The sequence below is a fragment of the Miniopterus schreibersii genome, assembly GCF_964146895.1.
Source record: "Miniopterus schreibersii genome assembly, chromosome: 20".
Lineage (NCBI taxonomy): Eukaryota > Metazoa > Chordata > Mammalia > Chiroptera > Miniopteridae > Miniopterus > Miniopterus schreibersii.
In genome coordinates, this window is record NC_138122.1 from 22,572,459 (window position 1) to 22,600,142 (window position 27,684).

The following is a 27,684-nucleotide window of genomic DNA, read 5'->3' on the forward strand; positions in this document are numbered from 1 at the left end:
GAAAACCTACCAAGTTTTTATTAATCTTCATTGAATCACTATCTGCTTTATCTTTTAGTTTATATAATCACTAAGATACTGGGTACTATATACAGTTCCCTTTCTTCTAATTTTGAGATGTTGGCATAGTTAAAATATGAGAAATATGCTCTCTGATGCTCTATGATTCAAAGGGCCTTTGGTTTGCAGTGTGAAGGCTTGGCATGTCATTGCATTTTTGGGGTTTTTGTTTGTATGTTTTTTTGGTGAAAACCCAGTGTCTCATCTGTAGCCCATTCTTGATTCCTGTGTTACAACTAAGGTGGTAATCATTGTGGACTCAGAATCCAAAAGTATTCTTCAACGATATTATGGTTTTGTGGTGTCTCCCATTAACCAAATGTGTTAATTGCTCTGAATTTCAGCAGTTTCTAGTAAAATAGGCATTTAAGGGTGGTTTGATTTGAAAACATAAGCACTTCCCTTTTATTTAGATACTGAAAAGAAATCCTAAGGCAGAGATTTTAGTTATCTTAAAACACCTTGAATCGTAGTGCCTTTAGAATCATTGACTGAACAAAACAGAACAACCGAAAGCTACAGAAGAAAGCGCCCACCTTTCCCTGCCAGCTTGTAACCTCTCCTTACAGTTTTCTGGGAGGTCATAGTATGGCAGATTTTTTTTAAGGAATTACGACTTAACCAAGGTTTAGATATGTGTTAATTGAGCTTCCCCAGATTTATCCTGATGGCCACAGACAAAAGTCTGGTATGGAAAGACAGCAGTGTAACTCACCACCCACCTTACTGAGTCATAAAATTCTAGGGCTAGATGGAACCAGTAAAAAGATGCTGTAGCTTTGGGAGCACTCCAGCTTGGCCTCTGCTTCTCTTGCAGAATAGAGCCTTGAGAGAATTCCAGGGACCACCCAGGAGGTCTTGGGTTCTTTCACTTTCTTTATAGTCTTTTCCCTTCCAGCCTTCCATGTTATCACCACCCTATTCTCTAGCAATAGTTTTATTGTCTTCATAGCAGTTAATGTGGATTGGAGTAATTTTATAAAGTAAAATTGTTTTTTATCTGCCCCTCTCAAGTAAAATGAAAGTTTTATGAAAATAGGGACCTGTTTCCTTCACTGCTAAATTTTTAGCCCTATGGTAGTGCCTAGCTCATTATAGACACTCAGTAAATACTTGCAGAATGAATAAATACTACATGAATTAAAGCCACATATCCAGCTTGTGTTGGAACTGAGACCATCCTAGTAGCCTTTTATTATATCATAATATTTCTCATAAAATTTCTTATATTGATATATATGTTATAAATTGAGTATTTCATTTCGCTGAATCTCTATAACTTTGTTTATATTGTGCTTAGTAATGAAATCAGGTAACCTTAAAATCAGTCTGTTTTACTGTTAATATACCACTTCTACCTTAATGGTTTATCACCCAATGATGAATCATTCAGATTGTGTTATAGCAAAACTAGTGTGGAGTACTGTAATGGTTTTGTTTTTGTAAATGAGGTACTGAATCTGCACTGCCTGGGACAGTGGTGGTACCGGACAAGTTACTTAGTGGCAAAAAAACAGCTATTTTATCACGCCCATGTACTCTGCGGGTCAGAACTTCAGTCATGGCAGCAAGGAGGGGCCACCAGTTTATGCTCCAGGGTGTCTAAGGGTGCCTCTGGAAAGACTTCAAAACAGAGTGACTCTATGGCTAGGGCCTGGTATCCTCTGGAGCTGTTTTTACTCACATAGCTTGTAGTTGATGCTCGCTGTTGGCTGGAACCTCAGTTGAGACAGTTGGCCAGAACAACCACATGGGTCCTCTCCAGCTCTGTGGTTGGATTCCAAAAATGAGTCTTCCAAAAGGCAAGATGCGGAGACTGTCAGTATCTGAAGCTTTGATACTATCACTTTGGCCAAATTTTGTTTGTTGAGGCAGTTCTAAAGAGCCACCTGGATTCAGGGGAGGGGGCATAGACCCTACCACTTGAGAGGACAATATTACAATGTAAAAAGATCATATAAGATGGGATATGTTGTGGCAGTCATCTTTGGAAAATAGACTCTGTCAAACCGGGTGACCTATGACGTTGAGGGCCCGTCTGTCTGTATCCAGAGACGTCAGATTAGTCCCCGTGGTCCTGGAGCCTGTTAAGGCCAGTTTTTTGAGCATACCATGAGTTGTAGTATCAGCTTGATTTATAGCTGTGCTGGTTCTAGCTCTTTTCCACACATAGGCAGTCCCAGATTGTTAGGAGCTCCTATTTTCTTTCTTTAAAATTTTTATTTATTGATTTTAGAGAGAGAGGGGAAGGAGGAGGAGGAGAGAGAGAGAGACATCGATTTGTTGTTCCACATATTCATGCATTCATTGGTTCATTCTTGTGTGTGCCCCGACCAGGCTTACGGTTTTCCAGAATTTCTAATTTTTTTTTTCCTTAAAGAATTAGTACTGTGTAGCAAATAATGTTGAATTCATTTCCCCTAATTAGTGTCCCCTGCCCCCATCCACCTTATAGCTCAGGATTGGCAAGTAGTGAAATTGTGGAAGGAGCAGGCAGAAAGAAATGAGCCGAAAGAGAATCTCATTTCCATGTACAAATAGCATACTTAATTTGATTATAAGACATTTATTTCAAGTATTAATATTGTGTAGCATCCTAAAACAATATTTTAAAGAGATTTTGTGCTTTAGACTAAGAGAACTGCATTACATTAGAGTTGTTGCAAAAATAACTAATTGTCTTCCCAACAACTTGGGTAAATTTTGGTAGGTTCCAGAGACGTGCAAGTAAAATAATATGGCCATACTTAATTTGGTGCTGATATTTCTAAAATGTGATTTCATTGGGATTTCGAGTGTATACACACGCACACATACACTTAAATGCATAAATATGAAGATTTTTTTAAAAACGAGAACCTAAAACCTAGAGAGTTTTATCCCTAAGCATCTGTTAAAGCTGACAATTCAGTAAATCAGTGCCCAGCATAATGCAGTTTATTTGATGAGGATTTGTGAAGGAAGTATCAGTATAATTTGTACACAGTTTTGTAGCAGAACTGTGATTTTGTTTTGTTTTGTTTTGCAGAGAGAATTAAACACACTTCTTATGTTAATGGAAGTTGCCTTTCTAATTCTGACTCTTAAAAGTTTTTATTTATTGATTTTATGAGAGAGAGAGAGAGAGAGAGAGAGAGATACAGAGACATCGATTTGTTGTTCTGTGGATGCATTCATGGGTTGATTCTTGTATGTGCCCTGACCAGAGATGGACCTCGCAACCTTGGCATATTGGGACGATGCTCTAAGCTACCCTGCCAGGGCCCTCTAATTCTGAATCTTTGGATCACCTTTCCCTTTTTTTAAATGACATGTGTGTAGCTGGTCCACACTCTTTAGATAATGTTTTATTATTTTCTGTATAATTTCCATAGGTAATCCCTTTATTTAAACTCTCTCTGTCCCCTCCAAAGTAAACATTAGAATTGGAGGAATACAATTCTAGGTTATTTTCTCCAGTAGTTCTCAACTGGAGGTATAAGAGGGGGGTGGGGAATAAGGGGGATTTTGTTCCCCTGGGGACCTTTGGTAGTGTTTGGATACATTTTTGGTTTTCATGACTCGGGGAAGGGTGCTACTGACATCTAATGTCGGCCAGAGATGCTGCTAAACATCCTATAATATACAGGCCAGTCCCTTACAACAAAGAATTATTTTGCCCAAAATGTCAATATTGCCGAAGTTGTAAAACCTGAAAACCAAGCCCACAATTGATAACTTTTTCTGTGTACCTGGATATTTCTAGTTAATCTGATCGTGAAACTGTAATGAGTCTTTGAGTAGTATATATTTTTCACGTGGTTTAAGTGGAAAATGCCACTTTAAACACAAGATATATTTGTTCCTTCCCGTTGTATTCAGTTTTTAGCTTGCCCAGTTTTAATTTCTGTCTTTTTTTACAGTGGCATAGACACTTGCAGAGAGCTTACATTGTACAATAATCCACATAGTCAACACCCACAGACTGTCAAAGGACTGCATGCAGCTACTTACTGAATGCCAGGATTGCTTGCATTGTCTGTTGTAGGACTTCTGTAGTCACTAAATTATCAGTCCCCATACAGTACATCACAGGAAGTTGGCAGATACAATGATCCATCTGTTATCACACCCATCAAGTGCATTGGCTCAGAGGGAAACGGCTGCAGATTGGAGCTCAGTGTGTGAGAGAAGTAGTGAGATTCCAAGATGCTTATCATTCTTTCCAGAAAGTCCTTTCTGGCCTTTTGACGAGATTGACTTGCTCATTTCTAAAATTGGCTTTCAGTTTATGCTATCATTACCTTTTCATTAATTAATTCAGAAAAAACTGGACATGTTATCAAAGATACTTATTTTTCTGAGAATGAGGTTTCAGAATATCATCTCCCTTCCTCCCCAGGGAAATTCTTGGTCAGATTGTCATAGAAATGAGCAGTGGAAAATTGGAACTGCACAATCTGGGGAGTTTTATTTTTAAAATAGTTGTTCTGAACCCGAACTATAGTAAAACAAGTATAAAACATTTTTATGTTATTCCAATGTAGCAAAGAGTTTTAAATTTTTTCCCTTAAACTTGTACAGTGTGATCACCTTCAAAGAAGGAGGTTATGATTTTCATAGTTTATAAGAAATGCTTAGGTAGTTGCTTGTGAATTTAAGAAACCCATTTATTTCCTGGAAAGTGTTAGTTATTTAATGATACCAAGATCCCTTTTAGTTTCTGAGATCTTTCAGACAAAAGCCTTGATGCTGTTGTGCTCAATGGTGCTTTGAAGTTTTGGTGACTACCCTGGAGGTAAATGGGCAACTGCTGATGCTTCCTATCTTGTGAATAGTCTTATTTATACAGGGCTTTTTCCTTGGCAAGGCATAATGTCTGGTTTGGGGAGGCAAAATCCACTACCAAATTACTGTCTGTGTATTATTATGTCTTTGACTTAATTTAAGTTCACCTTCAAAAGGGCAAAATGGTTAGAGAAAAAATTAAACAGGACAGGGTATGACTAATTGAAAGTTAGAGGGGGCCTTGTTTTTCCAGACTGAAGGATACAAAATGAATATGAGTAGTGACTAGTTGCTTAGTCAGTTTAAAAAGCCGTTGTTTCTTTTTCTTCTATAGTTACCTTAACTTTTAAACATTGTTGATGAAAATGGAAGTTTTAGTAATTTAGTACAGAGTATATATATATATATATATATATATATATATATATATTTGGGTTATCCTCAGATAGATAAAATACATCTTTTAAATTCCCTCTCAAATAAAGAATTTATCACTGATTCTCATATATCTAAGTTATACTTGATTGAAAAATAAATAAATTTTTAAAAATTTCTGAGAAAGAATCACAAAAATTGAGTGTCCATGAATAGGCCCGAGATAGTTGAGAATAATTATATTGAAGCTGGATTTCCAGGAAGAAAAATCATGTAAAATTGCTAAAACCTACATAGAAATGATTCTATAATACTTTTCTACAAAAAAAATGTTTTTGTATGTTTTCCTCTGCCCCTCTCAACCCCTAAAGAAAAATAAAAGGTTTCCCTGGACCTTTGTAGATGTGACTTCAGATAACTACACAGAGACTTTTGGCCAACTGTACCTAATAGAATGATCTTATTATTTGTTTATACATAGTATACCAGTATAAAGTGTGAATCTAACCATTTAATGTTACTCCATAATTGTGTGACTCTGTTACTCCAAATTTGATGAACATGACTGATAAGTCATTAGAAATTAGAGGACATTGTGAATTTAAAGCAATGAAAAGGCCTCATCAGTAATGAAATAACATCCTATAGAACTGATAACTAGAATCAGTTATGCCCTAGGTAAGACAAAGAGTTAATTGTTTTTAAATGTTGTTTATTGGAGTAGAAGTTTTATAATTTAGAATTGCTTGATTTTAACACACAAAACTCATAAGAGGCTCACTTCATGACAGAATCTGCTTTAAATTGTGATAGTTTATTGTCATTATTATAAAGCATTTTAATTTAATATAATTTTCTAGATCTTCCCCTCAAGAATTTTTCTCATTAGTCATTCTAATCTTGCTGATTATCATAGGTTCAAATAAGATCTTATTTTCATCACATCTTTCATTTATACTTGTTTCTTCAGAAATGTGCTTTAATTGTGACCCTGTTTGGTTCCCATGGAAACATTAGAAAATCACAACTCAGAATGTGTACAACTTTCCTTAAATTTTATCAGTAGGAAAAAGCTACATCTTTTACAGAAGTGTCTGTTTTGTCATTTTGCATAGTGTCAGAATTCTTAGACTCATGCTATACCATGCTGCCATTTTGTGGATAAATCTCGTCTGAAAAGTTTAACGTTAAATTATCTTTGGGTGGTAGGTTACCTTTTGCTCTGCTTTGAATGTTTTTTCTGTGGAAGGTTCTGTGTGTATAGTAAGCACACAAGTATTGACATTTTCCTTTTGCATCGGAGATGGCATTCCTTTGTGTAGGTGAAAAGACATAAACAAATAAATGAATAATTTCATGTGGTCATGTGCTACAGAGCAGTTGATAAAGTGAGTGACTGGGAAAGGGCTGCTTTAGTAAGGGAAAGCTTCTGGGAGAAGACGACGTTTGAGTTGAGACTTGAGAATAAGCCAGCGACATGCAGGGAAACAAGGACAGAAATCCTGAGCTCATTTTATTGGGAAACAGAAACAAGGCCAGTGCTGTTGAAACTGGTAAACCAGTGGGAAATGGAAGAGAAAGCTGGAGATGAGATTAGGTGGGGACCCCGTGGGCCATGTAAAAGTTTATATTCTTAATGCCGGATGAAGCTGCTGGAGTAGGGTTTTAAGCAGAAGAATGCTCTGTAGTGACTTAAGTTTTGGAAAGGTCACTTTGGCTCTCTCTTGGAGAATGGACTTGAGTGCAAGCAATGAGAGCAGTTAGAAAGCTTTTGCTTCTTGATGAAGCAGGGTTGTAAAAGGAACTTAACGATGATACCTGTGTTTTACAAAGTGTTCATGTATCTCTGTCCAAACAACATCTGTTTCATGTTTACTACATTTCTTCTTTAGGCTATTATCTTTATTATTATCTGATGAAATTTGAGTTGCGAAGTCATCTTTGGGGCAATATCCCTTTGAATATATGCACATTTTAGTTAGAGTATTCATTGTTATTTTAAGGACTATATATGCATGTACTTATATTTAAAATGTAGTATAAAAATTTGGTAAAAATTTATAGCATTTATAAATCCTGTTTCATTATAATTCATATTTTAACTTGACTTAAAAGTTGTATTTATAGTATTATATACAGTTGAACTTTTAACCTTGTATTATTCCATATGTATTTTTTGTTTTTGAAGCATAGTTGAAAACAAGCTTTAAAATTGTGAGCTATCAATATGGAGAATTGCATACAAAATAACAAATCATTGTTCAACAGCCATCTCATGTATAAGCCCTCAAGAAATAGGCACCTTAGAAGCTTCCTGGGTATTCACTCCTTCACTAACAAAACTCCTTCCTTTTCCCTTAAGTGGTAAATGCTGATTAAAGTAACTTGTAATTGTTACACTTTATAATAGCTAGTTATTAAACTGTGGAAAGGAGAATCAACATGGGCCAACACCAGTAGACAGACTAAGTCAACATTAGTACCAGTGTGTTCTAAGAGGCCATTTATAAGTTAATTATTTGGAAAATATGTATTTTTTTCTCATGAAAAACCTATTTTACCTGGTGGTAGCATATAAATTCTAAGGTAGCCTATAAAAAGCTGATTTAACATGTAGTGCTTAACTTGAGCGTTGGTTTGGGTTCTGGGTTGTGTGATGAGAGTGAGTGGATTGGCTAGGACTTGACTCTGTAAATATTTGAAAACCTCACCATCTACCTTGGAAGGCTTTCCCACACTCTGGTGCACCTCATTAGAATTGTGCAGTTGAGGAGCTGGGAAGAATCTCATAGAAAGTAGAGATAACTGCTACAGTATACAAAAAGCATGACTCCCCAAAAAACTAATTATAAATTACTTCTAACTAATTATAAATTACTTCTATTCCCGGAGGCGGGAAGTGTGAATGCCGCAGAGTGACCCAGGCTTTCCGGTTTCTGGTCCTGTTTACCCCTTTGCCTTTTCTAGTGCTTTGCACGTGCCGTCCTCTTTGCGAACTCTTTGATGTATATATGTTTTCAAATGGACTCCCTGTAGAACTCTATTGTTTTAATGGATAAAAGTATAACTGGAGAAAACTGCGGTAGAACTCGTTGAGATGTGGAGATGGAAAGGGCTCTTCCACAGGACATAGTGCTCCCAGGACCCCAGGGAGAAACCTAAATGGCCCTTCCCTTCCCCAGATTGTGTCCTATCCAAAATTACTGGGTACGTCACCCTCCAATCAAAATGCCATTCTGGCAAAGCTTAGAAAGGAGATAGGATTGAACTCATTCTCACCACTGTGTAAATGGCTGATCTTCATTTCCCAAAGTACTTGGAGTTTTCAAAATTGAATTGTGTTAATGCAAAGGAATCTAGTACTTTTGAAACACCTGTATGAAGTAAAAATGTTGGCAGTGTTGGGATATTTAGGTCATTTATAAATCTTTTGCTTTGAGTTGGAAACTGCTTAGCTTGTTAAAAGTTTTGGATAAAGACAACTTTTTCCTGGAAGTGTTTCAGTTTAAGGTTTTAAGAACCATTTATTGCTTTCCAATAGATTGTTTTGAATTATACATTCTGGCTTTAAAAAGTAAAGAATAATACATTTGTGATTCTTTTAAGTACCAGATTAATATAATAGAAACTCAATGTGTGAACTAAGTAGTCATTTGTTAAAGTAAAATGTTCTGATTACTAAGAATTCATTTCAACTAAACTTTTTTTGTTTGTTATTCCTCAGTCAAGGATATTTTTTTCCATTCATTTTTAGAGAGAGAGAGAGAGAGAGAGAAACATCCATGTGAGAGAGACACATTTGTTGCCTCCTGAATGCACCTGACCGGGACCGGGATTGAACCTGCAACCCAAGCATGTGCCCTTGATCTGAATCAAACACTAGACCTTTTGCCACTCCAACCAGAGCCACACCCGCTAGGGCATCAACTGAATTTTTTTAAATAATTCTTTTTTGTGATGACATGTTTGATAATGATGATTTTGTATTTTCCAAGCAGAGACAGCAGGGAAAATGTGTAGAAGTAATGTATAATTAGTTAGAAGTAATTTATAATTAGTTTTTGGGGAGTCATGCTTTTTGTATGCTTTTTGTACTGTATAGTACAAAAGACCAAAATAAGAGAGAGGGAGACCCAGGCACCTCTAGAGTAGAAAGTATAGATGTTATCCTCTGTAATAAGACTTGTTACTTTATTCCAAAGGATGAAAATTTTAAATTTGTGCAATTCTAATGTAGTGTGGTACGTGTCTGACTTCTCTTCAAAACACACTGTGTTTAATTAAATGCACATTAGAGCTCACTGGTTCACCTGTAGACACATGAAAGCTAGGATGCAGGTTTCCTAGCTTCTAGCCTGGTGTGATAGCACAGGCCAGAGAATTCTGACATCCATCAGCTAAAAATTGCCCAGGCATTTTTCTATTTACCAATCCTTGTTCTTGCCACATAACCACTTTCTTTTAAAACCTATATTAGGTCTCAGAGTTTTGTGAGCCAGACCTCACATTTTTCTATTATTTGCTTATATTTGGTCCTTTATTGTTTTAACAGAATTTCGCATGTGCAAATTGTTTTGCTAGTTTGGTAGCACATTCTTAGTGTAAAATTCAGTAGTGTTATAGAAAGCTTTTAAAAAAGAGACTAACCATTTTAAAAAATGTTTAATAATACAGAATCTGCTAACCTTGAAAAAATACTTTCCATTATTTTGGTTTAACTATAATCTTTCAGTTCCCTGCTAATACATATGTATTTTCTGTTGACTACCATACTCACCATAAGCAACTGCCCAGTAACACATATGCATGAACCCACAGAAGACTGCAGCTGTATGGGTGTGGAGAAGTGGTTCACTTTTCAGAATCCCATAAGAAAATTGATTCTGCATGTTGTCAATATAATGTGGCTTGTGCCTTTTTTTCCACTGTAAGTTAGGGCTTTTATATTTACCAGTTCCAATCTTTGCCATGTGTAGTGATTAATGGAAGTTGGATTAAATGATAGACTGATATAAAATAATTATTCTACATTCCTGTTTTTATCAGAATTACTTTTTTTTACTGTTTTATTTAAAATAGAAAGTGGGTGTTCTGTTTTGGCATTTTATGTAAAGGGAAACATTATTTTGTAGGGAAGCTAGATAACAGAAGGAATGGAGAGGACAGGTTATTTTTTAGTAAAAGTAAGATAATGGAAAAAGAGAAGGGGATTAATACTGCTGTTGAGTTTTAGTCCTATGGAGAAAGAAGTGGAAAGAAGGTAGGTCATTAAAAATTATGGTTAAAATGATGAAAACATTCTGTAACTTTTACCTCCAAAGAATTGGATATACAGAATGAGATTGCTTAATAAGGGTCTAGTCTATTTGCCATAGCTTGTCTAGCTTAAATGCAGGCTGAGGTATCCATTAGGTCTCAAGGACATGGCACTGAGCCTCGTCTAGAGAAACCTTTGTGTACGAAGTCTTCATAGTAGTCATCTCTCTCTCTCTCTCCCTTGCTCTCGCTCACAGATGTTATTTTTGCTACATTTGCTATTCTAACCTGCAGTTAAAAAAATAATTACTATGTCAGTATGACTGGCGGCTCATATAGGAAAAATATGCTGTCTCTTAATCAAAGGTGATTACAGTTTTTTCCTGTCTATAAATGCTCTTGTTGTGTAACGAGAATGCATTAGTCTCAGACCGATGTACGAAATGAAAGGCAGCAAGAAGCAGCACCATTGTTATCACTCCAGGCGTGTCTAATGAATCGTGTTTCCGTGTTCTCTCGGTCGTGCCGTAGAGTGCCCTCAGCCAGGGCTAAGCCTCCTGTAAAATGCTCTTTAAGATTATTGTAGCAAGAACAGAAATGCTGGATGAGTGGGGCTGGGAGAGAATACCAACAAGACAGCTGCATCTCAAACAGTACAGCTGCAAGCATTACTCACTGTAATAGCAGGGAGGACAACTGTTTGAGCTTTAGTGTAAAAGGCAATTTGGGGACTCGCCCTGTCAGAATTTTAGTAGCAATCTGGGGTTGTGTGCGCGCACGCGGACGCGCACATGTGTGTATATTTCAAATCAGGTCGTGTCTGAAGAGTGGAAGGAAATATTTTTTATTTTTACTGCTCAATTGTGTCAGTGTTGAATCAATAGTGAGTCATCCTGATGAAAGGCATTGTCCTAGAGGAAGTTTATTAAATGTTTATTTTGTAGTATCGATGGGTTTAAGTGTAATTGTTCTAACTGAACCACATATCTGGTTTTCTTTCTGTTAATTTAATTTTATCCTGTGATTCCTGTCCAATGATCTTTCTTATAATTTCTGAGTATGCCCCTTTTTAAAACCTTATAGCTGTTTAATAAATAATAGTAGCCTTATTTTTAAAAATCTTTCAAATATGGTGTATGCTTATAGAGGAAATGCATGTTCATTGAAGAAAACCTAGAAAATACACAGGGGTAAAGAAAAGTAATTGTTCCAGCAGCCTAAGAAACTGTTCATTTTGATGGCTGTTCTTCTAGGTCTTTATTTGTTTGATTATTATATAACAAAATTAAGAATATATTAATAGTGTCAAAGGGTAAAAAAGTAATAATTATTTAAAAATCTTTAAAAGGAGTAGCAAATGGGGGCAAATTTCGTTTTTAGAAGTTAGTAGCAGCCATTGTACAAGCTTTCTTTTTCACTGTGTAGCTGCCTGACTGTTTTCTGTAGCATTTGTCTTTTGAAGGTCTTGTTCAATTTATGTAGAAATTTAGTTTTATGGTCTTCTTCAATTTAAAGTTTAGTGGCCTTACATGGAGTCCTGTGATCCATTGAAATGCTAACTTGGGTCATGTCTCAACTGCTACGATGCTGTGTGGAAACCATCATTAAAATTCTGGTTATCCTGTAACTGGCAGAGAACTCATGCTGTCAGATTCCTTAGTAAGACATTATACTGTTAAGATTTGAATCACGACTCTGCTTCTGTCTGATGAATATTATTAGTGTTCATAATCATTCAAAGTTGGAAATAGGTCAAAACAAATGAAGCATTTTGATATACATCTTCTAATCCTAATTCTCATTTGATGAATTGACATTGGGAAAGTTAAAATCCATTTTCAACATAGATTTGTTAAGTGATACCAAATATGCTACACCCACGAGCTCTTTAAGGAAGCTAGAGCTCTAAGTGGGCTGAATTTCATATAAGTAATAAATCCATTTAGTTATTAATGACTTCAAATATAGATTTTACAAGCCAATCGATGGTGGCATAACTGTGATCAGTCGATAGTGTTGTATGTAATTGGACTTTTTTATGGGTATAATGCTATATTTCAGAATTAATGTATCATTATGCTACTTTGTTACTCAATTTTTTGTAAGTCAGTGTTAAGATATTTAAAAATTCTCTCTATATTTATCTTTAAAGTATTTCATTTCATGCCACCCATAAAATAAATTGATAGTGTTTACTCATTATGTCTTCGTAGTGTAATTCTTAGGTAGTGCATTTAATAATTAAAAACACTTTTAAGAACTAGTCTGCTTTATATATTGCAGATAAAGGTGAAAACAAAGGCAGCGGGGCAGATTGGTGTCAGAGCTGCTCTGTTTTGAGCAGTTTGTCACTGAAATCTAACTGGGAAATAATCTTGTTTCATGTGCCTTGCTTTAATCTATTTGTATTTCTGGAGTTTGGAGCAAAATTTGATTTTCAGTAATTTTAATGGCTGAATAAGGAGTGCCATCCCTGAAAGTGCCCCTCCCCCTCCAATATTTGCAGTGGCCAATGTGGTTACTGAACTCAATGTTCTGGATAATAGGTTTCATTAGTTTTGATGCCTGAGGTAAAAAAGCAGTAGGTGGGAGTAAGAAGTGTTTTTGATGTCTAGACCTTCATTTCAGCTGTTGCTGCAATATGATACATTAAAAGGAAATATGTATCATAGCTCAGAGGAAATATGTATTCTTTGAAAGTAATTCTACTTTTAAACTGTGTAAGGCAGGGTGACCTGAATTCTAAAAGGATGAGCTTGAATTTCTCCAGCGTTTCACAGTCTTTATGCTCCTCCCCACCCTATTTCATTCTCCCTCCTCCCATGTCTACCCCTTCAAGTCAAGTGTGTCGTTTTCATTTGTCCAATTGGAAGGGATATCTTTCCAAGATCTCTGCTGGGAAACACAAAATCATTGAAGTATATGCTGCTTTGATATTTTGCCATATTGACTTTTTCCCTCAAACTTTTATATGATTTTTCTTTCAGAGATGCTTATTAATTCTGCAAGGAGCCATGTTTTGTGAAGTTGATAGTTTTACATTACAATTCGTGAGGATTTTGAAAAATAATTTGGGTACTGAGCAATAATTACTGCTATTTAAATTTTCCTTTCTGAAAGACTGTCTTCTGCTAAAACATTTTATGTAGTACTTTTGCAATTTAAATACTTGATTGAGGATTACTATTTTAAAAAAGGTTGAATAACAGCAATTAAAAAATATCCTGATTATAGCTTTTACAATATAAGTGAGATAACTTTTCTCTTTAAATAGGCAGCTGTCGTGGTACTTAGTTTAATTTTTTAGTTTTAGTTTGGCTGTCATAGATCACATAACAGCAGGACAATATTTTAATTTAGGAATTCTTTATTTTGATTGACTCTTGCCACTCCTTTATTATACACGCATTTTAGGTCTTTTTTAGTGCTTTCTTTTCTGAGACTGTTAACAAAATTTTATAAAAATTATTTTCTAGTATATGTAAATAGATTTACGAATATAGTCTATTAGAGATATTCTTCTTAGAACTTTATATTCCAAAGTAATTAATAAGCGTTTAAATAGAAACTTGAAAAATCAAAAAGGATTAGAAAGGCTTTAAAAAAAAAAAAATGGAGACAGTATACCCTGGGGAGATTGTAGGTTTCATAAAGACAGGCCCCAGCACCTGCAGGCCTCAAAAACTTTTTGGCAGTTGCTTTTCTACTCAGTCGACCTTGGAAGGGAGATAGGGAATTAAGTAGTAAGTGTATCTTAATATCATTTATAGAAACTTAACCCTTAACCTAGACTAACTACTTTCTGGACTCCCCACCCCCCACCCCCACCCCCAAATCCCAAAGGATGCTTTTTGAAGAATCTCAGTATCAAGCAAATGAAGCGTTGGTTTAAATTTTTCCTTGGGAGGAGGGTGTCTCAGATAAATTAATTAAAAAAGCTATTATGTGATTTTCTCTGACTTTACCATGGAGCTGTAGATTGCCTCAAGCACCAGGTGTCATATCTAAGAAATCTTTGTTTAACCTAAGCTTATAAAAAGTTTCTGCTATATTTTCAAAATTTTATAGTTTCAGGTTTTACATTTTGTTCTATGGTCCAATATGAGTTAAATTTATATATATGGCACCTGGTAGGGTTTGAGGCTCCTTTTTTTGTATAGGGATGTTTACTGATTCCAGCACTATTTGTTGAAAAGACTTTTTCCCCCCATTGAATTGCCTTTGCATCTTTGTTGACAATCAGTTGACCATATTCTTGTAGAACTATTTCTGGACTTTCTATTTTGTTCTATTGGTCTATATATCCTTTCCCTTGTACCACACTGTCTTGTCTCTTCTAGCTTTGTGGTAAATCTGGAAGTCAGGTGGTATAAGTCTCCCAGCTGTATTTTTCTTTACAACATTGTTTTGACTATTCTGGTTTCTTTGATTTTTTTCACATAAATATGTAGACTGAGATATAAAAAAATCCTCCAGAGATTTTGTTTGTAATTCATTTGGCTCTGGATTGGTTTGGGGGGAACTGACATCTTAACAATAATGATTTTTCTAGTCCACAATCGATAAATACCTCTGCATTTATTTGTTTTTATTTCTTTCATTAGTATTATAGTTTAATTGGCAGCTTCCTCCCACCCTTCTACCCCCAGTAATATATATAAAATAATGATATATCTTAAAATTGATGATATCTTAGAATCAGTGAAACACATTAGGAAAGAAAAGCAAATTACTATGGGGTGTTTCTTTTATTGAAATGTTAGTTGTCTTTTTTGTCCAGGAAAAGCTTTACCCAAAAGATAAATGTGTGAGAACAGAGATACATGGCACCTTCAGAGAACTGTAAAAAACTTTTGGGTGCTTTGTCTTGAACAGAGACAATCTGTTGCTAGCAGGAATGTTTGTTTATTTGTTGTATTTTATTTTCATTTCTGTAGTTATAAATAAAAGAAAATGTTTCTGCCAGAGGTTGTTTTGGGAAAATTTGGTAAATCATGATGAGCCACATACGCAGGAAAATAGTTATCTGACATACAAAGACAAAGAATATATATCCAGTTTTATCATTTTAAAAAAGTCCTATAAATAAAGCCCATGAATGTAAATATACTTCTTCGAATTCTGTGCGATTGGAGAATCTGGAGGTGCATTTCAAGATGTCAGTTAGTGTGATAACGGCATTAAAAATGCATAGTGGATTTAACATGTGTTTTAATTCTGTCAGGATTTTCTCTGGTGAATGCATTCGTCAAGATAACAAGTAAAAGGGAGAGGAAATTTTCTTCTACAAATGTTGTTTCCATCCTTCCAATTTTTTTGCTATCTTGAATTGAACTAATATAATTTGAAAGAAAATTAGCTATCTTCTCTAGGGCGCTGTCTATCTTTTTTATATATGAAAAGAATGTTAGGAATGCATGGACATTGTTGGTCTGTTGGATTCTCGTGGTGTTAGAGTTACTTGTGACTCAGTGTTAAAATATATTTCAAAGGCAAGTGTGATATTTCTCCAAATGTCAAACATTAATGAAATGATGAGTTCAGGAAATAAATTGATGTTATAGTAAGATTTAATTTCCTGACAGTCTCCCTAAAATCATGTCCTTAAAATCCTATTCAGGTGCTGCCTTCAAAACATTTAAAATTTTTTGTGTGACTCTGACATTATTGGATTTCTTTTCCTTTTGATTTTCCCTGTGAAAATACATATGATAACTGTGGTATTAATTCTACTTAAATACCTTTAAATAGAACTTTAACAAAATTAGTCTTTGTGACACTATAAGGTAGAAAGATTGATTTGAGAATTTCACATGACTTTAAACTTGGAATAAGCAGGGTGGAAAGACTTGTATGGGGAGGGATTGTACCATGACTATATTTCAAAGTCTTTAAAATCTAAACATATATTTCCTTCTGTATTTTGTATTTTATGACTTTGGTTAAGTACTGCCTTTCTCTGTTTCAGTGTGAGATAATTTACTTACATTTATTCATTCACTTTGCTTTAGAAAAATGGTTTTAAAGTTTTGGTTTATTTGGTTGCCTTGCTTACTGGTTCTTTCTGTTTTCTTTTTCCAGTTGTGGAAGAAGGACTCTGGGAAAATGGCCTTTCCTATGAATGTCGGACACTGCTCTTCAAAGCGATCCACAATCTGTTAGAAAGGTAGGAGAAGAACAGCATCAAGGTGTTTTTGAGAAACCCAAGTAGTTCTCAAAGTGCTTTTATGCACAATTTAATAAAAATAAAATTACATAACTTCCTTTTTTTTTTTTTTTTTTATGTTGATATAATCCCAAAGAGGTCTTTGCATCATTAGAGAGCACTAATTATTGGAAAGTCTTTCTTATGCTGAGCAGAAATGTATGTTCCTGTAACTTTCACTTCTTTACTTCATTCTTTTCTTTGGTGGTCATATGTAATGGTCATCTAATTCTGCTTACATGTGGTTCTTACCCTACAACATTGAATCCCCCACCTTTCCTCCAGCCTTCCAGGTATTTCTCTAGTTAGTCCCATTCTCTTCATTTTGGTTGCCACAGACCTACTTGTAAGATATCATGTGTTTCATGAAGTATTGCAGTGGCGTCTTTCACCAATCAAGTTAGGCCCCGCATGCTTCAGTAACAAAAGACATGAAAGAACTTACTGTCTTAGAACAATTGAGGCTTATTTCTCGCGCACGCTGCTGTCCATTGTGAGTCCTTTACCGCAGCACTCTCTTTACTACAGGCAGGAGTCCTGCTGACGAGGCAGCCCTGTCAGAGACCAGCTGGGTTGTTTGCGGAGGGCAGTGGTAAAGCACGCCACAGCCCATTGAAGCCTCTGCTGAAAAGTGGCGGATGCCATTTCTGCTCACATTTTACTGGCCAGCGCATTTACCACCAACGTCAGGTGGATGGGAATGTACTATCCATTAGTGGGAGGCACCAGAGTCACACGGCCAAACCTGGTGTCAGTGGGAGAGGGAGGAATTTGGGGAAAGGGTACAGTGTGCCATACCTGCCAGTTGAGGTCTTCTCCCTTCTAATTATCTGTCCTCCAGACAGGTGCCAGTTATATTACTTAAACACAGATATGCTTTAAAAACACAATTATGGATGTATTTATATATGTTTTTAAAAACTGAGCCATATTGGCTTCTTTTGGTATTTTCTTCTTTTGTGATTTCTTAGAATTTCAGTATCTGACTATTTAGGCCTTCCAGCTTTTATAATTTTAGATCATGCAGTCATGCTTATTTTTTCTTTCTTCTGGGAAAGTAACTGTGCTTCCTATTTTTTTAACGATTGATTATCCCTTTTTGACAAAGTGCCCAGAATGATAAAATACCATTAATTTGGTTTTTACTTATATAGAATCTCTGCTAATTTGACTCGATTCTTCCCCCTTCCCTCCCTCCCTCTCTTTCTCCCTAAGTTTTTAGAATAAAACATAAGCTGATTTTGATAGAGAGGTATTTTTTCCCTCTAACATGCAAATCATTGCTTTGCATACAACGGAAGATCACATGGGTCTTTTGAAGCTATTCTGCTCTATTCTGTCCATGCTTACGTAGGGAGACTTTAATCTGTGGGTATTTGACATTTGTAAAACATAATGGTTCTTCGGGGTTGTCCACTGGTGCTGCTTTCCTAATGGATTGTCAGGCGATCCACCCCTCAACAGTTTATACCACAGCTGTAAAATTGCATTTGGCCCAGAGCCCTTTGGTTTGCCAAGAGTTGCTGTTCAGAGTGAAGAGATATATTTGGAAAAGTACAGTAAAAATAACATGAAAATTGGGATTATAATTATGATAACAATGACATTTGTAAATTACTAGCTTTTAATGCCCTATGGTATTGTCATCCAATAGAGGTCATCGTCAGAGGACAAATGAGCAATGTCCTTGGATGTGGTGAGTCAAGGGTTCAAAAGAGTAAACATATGGGGTGGGCAAAAGTAGGTTTGCAGTTGTAATACAAATAAGTAATATAATAATTAATGAGTAGTAATACAAGAATAAACTCTGTTTTGGATACTCACAGTTGTAAACTTACTTTTGCCCACCCTGTCACTAGAGCAGGGTGGTAGGTACAGCCCTAGGTGAAGAGATGGTGATGTAACATTGTAACATCGAGAGTCCTTGAGTATCATGTGGTGACAGGAACAGGACATGAGTAATCAGTAAAATCCCATCTCGCTGAGTTGTGACTGTGCAGTTCTCTGAAGGACAGTAGGAAATGAGTCTTTAGACCTGAGTGGTATATGCTTTAAGGAAGAGGCACTAGCCGTTAGAGGCACAGTGAATGAAAGCACATGTCTAACTGTAAATGAAGAGAGAAACATGTTCACCTTAAGACTGTATCTATTTGTTTAATATTTTTAGGACAGGGAAAAATTAAGACTTTACATTTTTTAAATAAAAAAATTTTTGTGGTTCTTTGAACTGCATTAGAATGGATGTTTCAGGTGAGACTAGGCCTCCTAAGAGCCTAGCCTTACAGAGGTTCTGGAGATGAATGATAGGGTGTGCTTGGCTCGGGGCGCCATCCACCAGGGCACAGCGGGACCCAGTGTCATGGAGCTCCTAATAGAAGGAATCCGTTGAAAAAGCGTTCTTCAGCCCTTAAATCACATGGGTTTCTGTTACCTGGTTGAGAATTGGGAGCACTGTAGTTTCTGGAAGGGAGACTTCTTTGCATATGTGTTCAGTACAGATTAGAGTAGTAAGGTAAAGGCTTTGATGCTGGTGAGGTTATTCTGCCACGAAGTTACATCAAATTTACCTGAACAGCTCTGTACCTACTTGAAGCACTAAGTGCAGTTTGATTGAGTGTGTGGTAGAGGAACACTATCCTTGAACTTTTTGATCTATGTAAACTGTCATACCTACATAACTTCATAATTTGAGGGGCACAAAAGAAGGCAGAGTTAGTGGTGGCTCCCTTCTAAAGCTCCTACCTGTCCCATCTGGGAAATGGCTTGCTGAGTTAGGCTATGGCTGCTGCTGTGGCACCTATAATTGTATTTGCAGTCTGCCCATGGCTTTAGGATTAGAGGCTGGGGCTTGCCAACTTTGGAGTCATGTTGCTCATGCAGTTAATTATTTAGAGCCATATGGCAACATGCCCCCCCCCCCCGACATACACCCTGATATCATTTTCATTTTTCAGCAGCTGGTTTTTTTCCTTCTTGAAACAGTGATTTTTGAGCGGTCGTAGGGATCTGGGAATTATTTCTAAAGAGAAATGCTTTTCTAGGACTGTTGCTTGAAGAACATTTTATAAATCTGGACTCACATAGTGATCTTGCGAGATAATATTGTACTACTGTACAGAATTATGCCATATCTTAATAGTAAGGTCATTTTGAAAGTCTCAGGAATAATCACTGGGGTTGCTGAGTGGACAACCAGGGTTAACTGATATATATTCTTAGCACTATTTATGATGTTGATTTAAAGCAATTTTTTGGCAGATGGAGTATGTCTTCTAGATTTACTTACTAAGTTAAATTTCTTTTTTTTTTTTTTGCTCAAAAATAATACAATAAAGATTGATAGAATATACAAAAGGGAAATTATATTTCTGATACTCTCTAGTTTTTAATCTTAGAATTGTCTCTTTTAAGAAGCTTTACTGTAGTCTCTTCAACTATGTTTAAAGCTTATGGGCAGTAAGCTTTCAGAACATTTTTTAACATCTGTGTGATTCTCTACATGTTGAATGTCTACTATGATTTTAGTCTGGAGTAAGAGTTGATGGGCTATGAAAAAATGATTTGTGTAGATCCCCCCTCCCCTCAAACATTGAGTGTGCCACTAGCAAGAACCTATAAACACAAGAAAATTAAAATAACTAGACAAGGCTGTCCATGATTAGTGGTTACAGGCAAGAATAATAACAGCACTGTGAATAGGAAAATACTCCTTGGTGTATAACGTTCATCTCAGATATTTATTGAGCACCTACTAGTACAGAGCAGAACATAAAGAATATTATATAATAGGCATTTAAGTACTTGTTGAATATTGTCAGTGAATAAGACAGATATCATGTCTTTCCACAAATTGCTTATAGTTTCTTGGCAGAAAAGAGCCATAGAAATGAATTATCACAACTCAGTTGTGAAAGTGCTGATTCGTAGGTGTTAGCATACTGAGCAGGCTGATCTGGGACAGGAACGGGGAATAGAATTAAATTAGGTGAGGAAGAGATAGAGCGGGACAAGAGGGATTGCAGGCAGAAGCAGGGTGCATAGCGATTAACGGCAGTGTTGAGTACAGAAGTCCTTAATCTAGGATCTGCTGCAGAGTTCACCAATTCTGTGGAATTGTATGTGGTGTTTTGCTCTTCCACATGTATTTCAGGAGAAAGTCTGTAATAACTTTTATTAGAATTTTGTTTTTGAATCATAGAACCATGACCCCCAAATGAGTGAGAATCAGGGGCTTTACTACCTCAGTGTAGTCTGCTTTTGAGCCACATAGTCCCGAGTGTCAGTCACATAGAACTGATTTCCTTTGTAAAGGTACAACCACTTCTCTCTCATTTCTTTCCATAACTCAGAGTGCAAAAGACCAGGCCCTCTTAGAGGATCTGTGAGTGTTTCTGTGTGTGTGTGGGGAGGGGGAGAAGGAGGGTGGAGAAGGAGAGAGAGGGTGAAGTTTGTTTTTTGGACCAGCCAGAGCTGGGACTTAGGAGATTGAAGAGTGTAAGATATTTGTCGTGATAGTCGCTGAGTTCTTTTTTACCTGTTCCTTGAGTGAAAGGAAACTTTCTGTCATACTTACCCATCTCTCCATCTAACGGAGCAGTTGTCTATTGGGTCGGGGTCAGGAGAGAGAACCGGAGCGTAGTCCTCAGCACTTTCAGTCTTTTGGCCCCAACCTTGAACTGAAGGTCCCAACTTGGACCAAGTACCTTTGGTCACAGGTACTTGGTGACTTGGCTGACTTTTTCCCATGTCGCTGCTGACATCATGACTTGTGACCGCTCCCTTATGCAGAGATGTCAGTTGCAAAGTCAGTTCTTAGAAAACTGAGTAAAAACATCACTTCGTCCAACACAGTCATTCTCGCGTTTTCCTTCCAGTGTGTAGGAAGTCACTGGTCACGTAGAAACTGATTAGCAGTTGAAAATCATGTAAGTAATTTATGACTCTCATTTGGAACCAGATGGTTTCAGAGTAAAGGATTGGCAGTTTCCATAACTGTTTTGTGTATTAGTGATAAAAACCTCTGCTGACATTGCCTGACAAGTATCATCTGTAGTGGGAGCTCCAGGGGACTCAGCAGAGAGCGAGAACCCCAGCATTTCCCTGAGCCTTGTGCCCTTTGCTTTTGCCCTCGAGTGTTGGCTGTGTGCTGCTCCTCCGCCCCCCAAACTCCCGGTGTGTTTGCTCTGGAATAAAATCAGCAAATGAGATGCGTGGCTCTTACTTCATGGAAGGAAAAGGGTTTTGGAACAAGCTTTACACATTGTCTTCTTAGAGTATTTTGTCCCTGTTTTCTTTTTTCCATATTATACTGTCTAAAGCTTCAGATTTTTTCTATCCATAAACCATAAATTAATATTGTTTTCTCTGTTATGGAATCAGTGATTCTTTTGAGTTCTGGCCTTGAAGATACATACGCGAGAAGGAACACTTTGTTTAACGGGCATTTACCGAGTGCGGGCCTCTGCCAGGAGGAGACACTGGTCGGTGGTTTCGTTTTGTTTTTGTTTTTCACTCCTCACCCAGGGCACGTTTTTATTGATTTTAGAGAGAAAGGAAAGGGGGAGAGAGGGAGAGAGGGAGGAGGGGAAAAACATCGATGGAAGAGAGGGACTCCCCACATCCATCACTGCTTCCCACACGGCCCTGACTGGGATCAGACCTACGCGCTGGGTATGCGCCCTGAAGGGAATCTAACTGGCCGCCGTTGAGCGCACAGGGCAGTGCTCTCGCCACCGGAGCCGCCCGGCCGGGCAGCAGCCTTTAATGTTTGATGTGCTTCTCCACCTGTTACATTCCCTCTTGCTTTCATTCTAAGCACTATTGATTTTAAGATATACCTTCAATTTATAACAGCTTTTGAAGAATAAAAAAATATTAAATAGACCCATCAATTATAAGATGCATCTGGGTTTTAAAAATGAAAGAATTGAGGAAATGTGACAGCTTGGGAGTCAGTATATGGTAAGAGTTCAGTGCCCTGACTCTGTGATCAGGTATACCTGCGCGTAGTCCCAGCTCTGATGTCGATTAGCTGTGTGACCTTGTGGAGATGACATTCTCACTGTGCCTCAGTTTCTCCATGTATAAAAATTGACATTGTAACATTTCTCTCATATAATTAGTTCAATACTTAAATGATATACTGAGCCTGGTAATCAAATATAGTTGTGGTAGCAGTGATCATAGTGGTTGGTGGCAGTATTGGAGGAAGGAACCTGATATGAAACCCGTTTTTCATTGGGAATATCTGTATATGTAGTCTAGCTGACAAGTACAGTTAAGTCTCTCGGAGTAAACTGAAGACTGGGCTTTTTCAGCTTTGCTTCTTGAGTACTTTCACTTTATTGGGCACTCCATATTTCTTGTCCTTAACTTTAATGGAGTCACATAGTCTTTAAACCCTAGAAAGCAAGTTAATTTGTAATCTTACGAAAACAGATGGCATTACTTTGAAAGTGACTTTTTCCCACTGTGAGCAAGGAAGATTGTTGAAGAAGTTCATTTTCAAAATCAAACCCATTGAAACCAGTGAGTTTTTCATACAGCAGTGTTCCAAATTGGCTCTGCCTATTGGGAGTTACACTGTGGCCAGCAGAAACTGTTGCTACTTACTAACCTCGAACCTGTAATGAGTCGGGGAAGGCTTGAATTGTTTCCATCCTCTATGGTGTGGAAATCACGGAGGCCCAAGCCACATGTAGCACCGCCTGCATATTGAATAAAGACTTGCTGCTATGTGTTTTTTGTGTGTGTTTTTAACTGAGATCCTTGCTAAGGATTGTCTGCCACATGCCAAGCAAGAAATAGTGAACATTAAGACTTGCAAAATGTGCATCAGTGACTTGGAAGAGTATCTCTGAGGTGTTCTTAAGAAATGCTACTGGCATTCCCAGCATTCTTGATGCCACAGAATTGAAGTAATGCAGAAGTATGATTGGATTTGAAGTAATTCAGAAGTGTAAGATGTTTCAGGAATAAATCAGCCAATTAATTTTGCTTAGTATTTTTACATGGGCAAGAATAATATATAATCTATGTCCAAAGTCAGAATGTTTTTTCAGTAAGTATAATGTAAAGCTTTTAAGTGATAAGGAAACATTTTGATAGCTTGATTGCTGATTTTTTTTCCCCATTGGTGTATGTCATTTGTGATTATTGGTGCAATGACTTCCTAATGTGTTACTGAAACTACAAAAGTAATTCTTCATGTGATTATCATAGGTGCCTAATGGATAAGAACTTCGTTAGGATTGGGAAGTGGTTTGTCCGGCCGTATGAAAAGGGTGAAAAGCCTGTCAACAGAAGGTGAGTGAGTGGAGTGCTCTCGGTGGTTTTGGTTTCTTTTGCTTGACCACAGCTGTCTTTGGGGGAGAGGTGGGTGGGGGAAGCAGCTTATTTATTTATTTTCTAATAATGTTAGTAATTTAGATGTACTACAATAGATTTCTGGATCACATTTTATTAAGTACCTAGTATTACAAAATTTTTGTGAGATATTAAAAATTGGACTAGAAAGACGGTTGTTAATATTGCCTATGGGCCAGCACCTCATTACCACACTACTTGGAATTGAAATACTCTATTTTGTGTTTTTTTATTGTTAATCTTTATTTTTCTTCCTTAAAGTATTATATGGCACAACCTTAAAAACAGTCAAGTGAATTCAAATGATGACAATATTTATGGGATCGATGCCCCTTAAACATCAGTCAACACATCCTTGATAATGGTCAGACTAGTATTGTGAGTTACTTCTAAACAGTGCTAAACTTTAAACCATCAGAGGCAGTTCTTGATCCTAAACAGACATGGAGGTTTAGGTTAATCAAACCAGAGTCAAAAAACAAAACCCTCAGGATCAAATATTTAACTCACTTACCTCTGAACACAGTGTAGAGTTACTTGGAGTCATAAGTTGATGTTGATTAATTCATTTCTGAAGAGCAGGGCACACAATTTTTATCCTATTTTTTTTTTTTTTTTACTACCCGTGAACTTGCCCAGAGCTAAGGTTCCCAGCTCCTGGCTGCAGGGAAGAGCTCTTGAAGTCTTTTGTGGTAGCTCTAAGGTTAGACCTTTTGGGTAGTTTGCCAGAATTTCGGCTGTCAGCTCTTGCCTCTTTTGGAACCTTTACTTTCTTAATTTCCTTGCTCCTACCTGATATTCAATTAGCAGCCTTCTCTGCAACCTTTAGGTCCTAAAGCTTTGATGAAGTGGGTGTGGGATGTCCTCATTGACCAGACCTAGTTTATGAAAATTTGGATTTCTTTTTTCAAATCAGATAAAATAGGGACTGGCTTTCCCACCCACCCTCCCCCAAATCACCATGAACTTCCGTGAAGTATTTTTTCTTCTTGAGTACGTTTAAAATCCTGTAGGATTTAAGAAGTGTGTTTAAATAGAATGTAGTAGGTATTATGTATATCAGAGTTTGTCTGGAAAGGATGATGCTTTTAGAAAGGTGCCAGTGTCTGTGGGTGTGTAAACGTGATTCTGTTTACAGATGCTTTGATTGATGAAGAGGAATTTTCTCTTTTTTTCGTTTTGATTTGGCCTGACCAATGCATATGTTCCAAGGACATAATTATTCTTAGTGTTTTCCCTCAATTTTCTGAATGGTTCAGGTTGTGGCCTTTAATGTTGATGAGTCCGAATGGTTAACTATGGAATTGCTTTGGCACAAGGATGTTTATACCAATCCTAGTATGGCTCTCCATGCTTAGTGTGCGTCCCCGCAGCTGCTTGCTGGTGAGTTAGCCGAGCTGTCCTAAATGTGCAGTGGTGTGATGGGAATTTGAGGGATGAAGAGGAAATGTATGAATAAAATAATGATTGAAGGAGGAGCATTTAGTCTTTTAATAGTAAAAAATAAAGTTTAAAAGTCAAATGTAGTTACCAATCTATTTTATATAGAGTTTATATACCTTCACACTTAATTTAGATCCCAAAAGTTTTCCTAACCTTAGCCAACCATATGTAAATAATTCTGAGCAATGTAATGGAATTATTTTATTATTTTTAGATTTTATACTCAAGATTGAATGTGGAACTTTTTTTGTGGTATAGAAGTGTTAATGGTATTTTTATTGGGGTAATAATACAGGTTAATAACATTACATAAATATTAGGTGTACATGAGAATTTGGTATCTGTTTACCCTATTGCATGGTTACCACCAACAGTCTACTTTCTGCCTGTTACCGTGTATTTGACCCCTTTTACCCATTTCCCCCCCTGCTACTCCCCTAAATGTTAATGATTTTGAAAAACATATTTTAAAATACATTAACAGTTAGAAAAATGCAAAACCAAAGATTGAATTTGAACAGTTGGCATTTGCTATAATAAAGCTTCATTAAAGGTAACGACTTTTCCACTTTTATTCGCTGAGTAGCTAATAGAGCTTCTTGGTGGATATTGACAGGATCTCAGTGTTAAGTCATTTGGATGGACAGAGTGACACTGTGGCTCGGACATTTAGAGCTACAAGGTTTAGGGTCGTGTTCCGTACCTTTCTTTACAAGCTGTTTACCTTTGGATAAGGTGTTTAGTTTTTCCTGAGCTGAGCTTTTGTTTTTTTACTATTGCTGAGTAGCAGTTACTTTCTTAGAGGATTATAGTGAGAATTAAATGAGATAATTTATGCGGCTATCTTATGATTAAGTTGAGAAAAGGAAAAAAATAAATTTTCTTTAAGCTTAATTTTTTTTTTTAACATATCAGTTTAACGACCAATGGAGAGAAAAATTTGCTGCCCAGTGATAAATTGTTGGCACAAATTGTTATTTTTAGAAATGCTCTTATTTGATGCCATTAGATATAAATAAAAGGAATATGTTTTAAAGAATAGTATTCTATGTATAAAGTATAGTAATGCTATTGTTCAGTATTTCAAAAATACGATTGAACACAGGGCATATTTTATGTAGCTAAAATAATTGCAATAGTGGGAACAAATGAATATATTGATGAGTAGGTTTCACCTTTTGGATTAATTGCATATAATTTCTTGAGCTATAAGTTCTCTCCACAGTGATAGCAAAACTAAATTGTTTGCTGGTGGATTCTAAAATAGAGTTCTCAGTGTTTGATATGAGATGATACTCAGGATAATTTTAGAAAAATTATTATATATATGTATGTATATAGTAAATTTGACCAGGCATGTCCAAGAAGATAAATTTATTCACATCATTTTTTCTCTGCAGTGACATGTTTGGTTGTTTTCATATCTTTGGGAATGTAACAAGTAGGAAAGAAAACTTTGGCTTCATCCTAAAGAGTTATGACAACTAACATGAAACATAAAAAAAAATTATGGTTTCTAAAGTATGCTGAACTTAAAAAAGCCTTTAAGTATATACTTAAAAACAAACCAGTGGAAAAAATATTTTTAAAATGATTAGAAATTATTGCAATCATGAAGTTTCTTTCTTTTAGAGAGTTATTCATTTTCTAATTTAGCCTAGTTCCAGCCTACATTTGATTACTGCAGAATTTTAAGTCTATACACATTAGTCTTTGAATGCATTTTTAGCAAAATAATTGATTGCCCCCAATAACAGTTTGCACATTTGATCTTTTCTAGGCATCAGTTGTACAGTAGTTGGGTTAATACAAATTTGGTTAACACAAATAACCAACTTGTTAGTGCATTTTTAAAAATTAATTAACTGTCTCTTCTTCATGGGCAAACCTGCCCTGCTCTTGGATGATATTCCAAATAGGCTCATATACTTTCAAATATTCTAATTACTCTTGTACACGCATATACTTTCAACTATTCTAATTACTCTTGTACATCACACATACATGAATGTGCATGCACAATGGGAAGTTTATTATTTTGACTGCTTTTGTGTTATTTCATGTGGATATTTTCTCTTCTCTTAAGCCTGAGATTCTTTTTCTTGGTCTTACACTGCCTAATTTACATATTCAAGAAATGCCCTGTCTTTTGCTTTTAAGAGCAAAACATGATTTTTGAGTAACGAGATAAAATATGCTGATGTAGGAGAATT

At 36.4% G+C, this 27,684-nt stretch overlaps 1 protein-coding gene across 2 annotated transcripts in view; it reads left to right on the forward strand.

The window, feature by feature from the left end:
- Positions 1-27,684, forward strand: part of MED13L (mediator complex subunit 13L) — a 208,159-nt gene that overhangs the window by 92,287 nt on the left and 88,188 nt on the right. For both annotated transcript variants that reach the window (XM_081123215.1, XM_081123214.1), the window contains exons 3-4: positions 16,540-16,624; positions 23,885-23,968. In XM_081123215.1, coding sequence (XP_080979341.1) covers positions 16,540-16,624; positions 23,885-23,968 — 169 coding nt within the window. The remainder of the gene's footprint in view (positions 1-16,539; positions 16,625-23,884; positions 23,969-27,684) is intronic.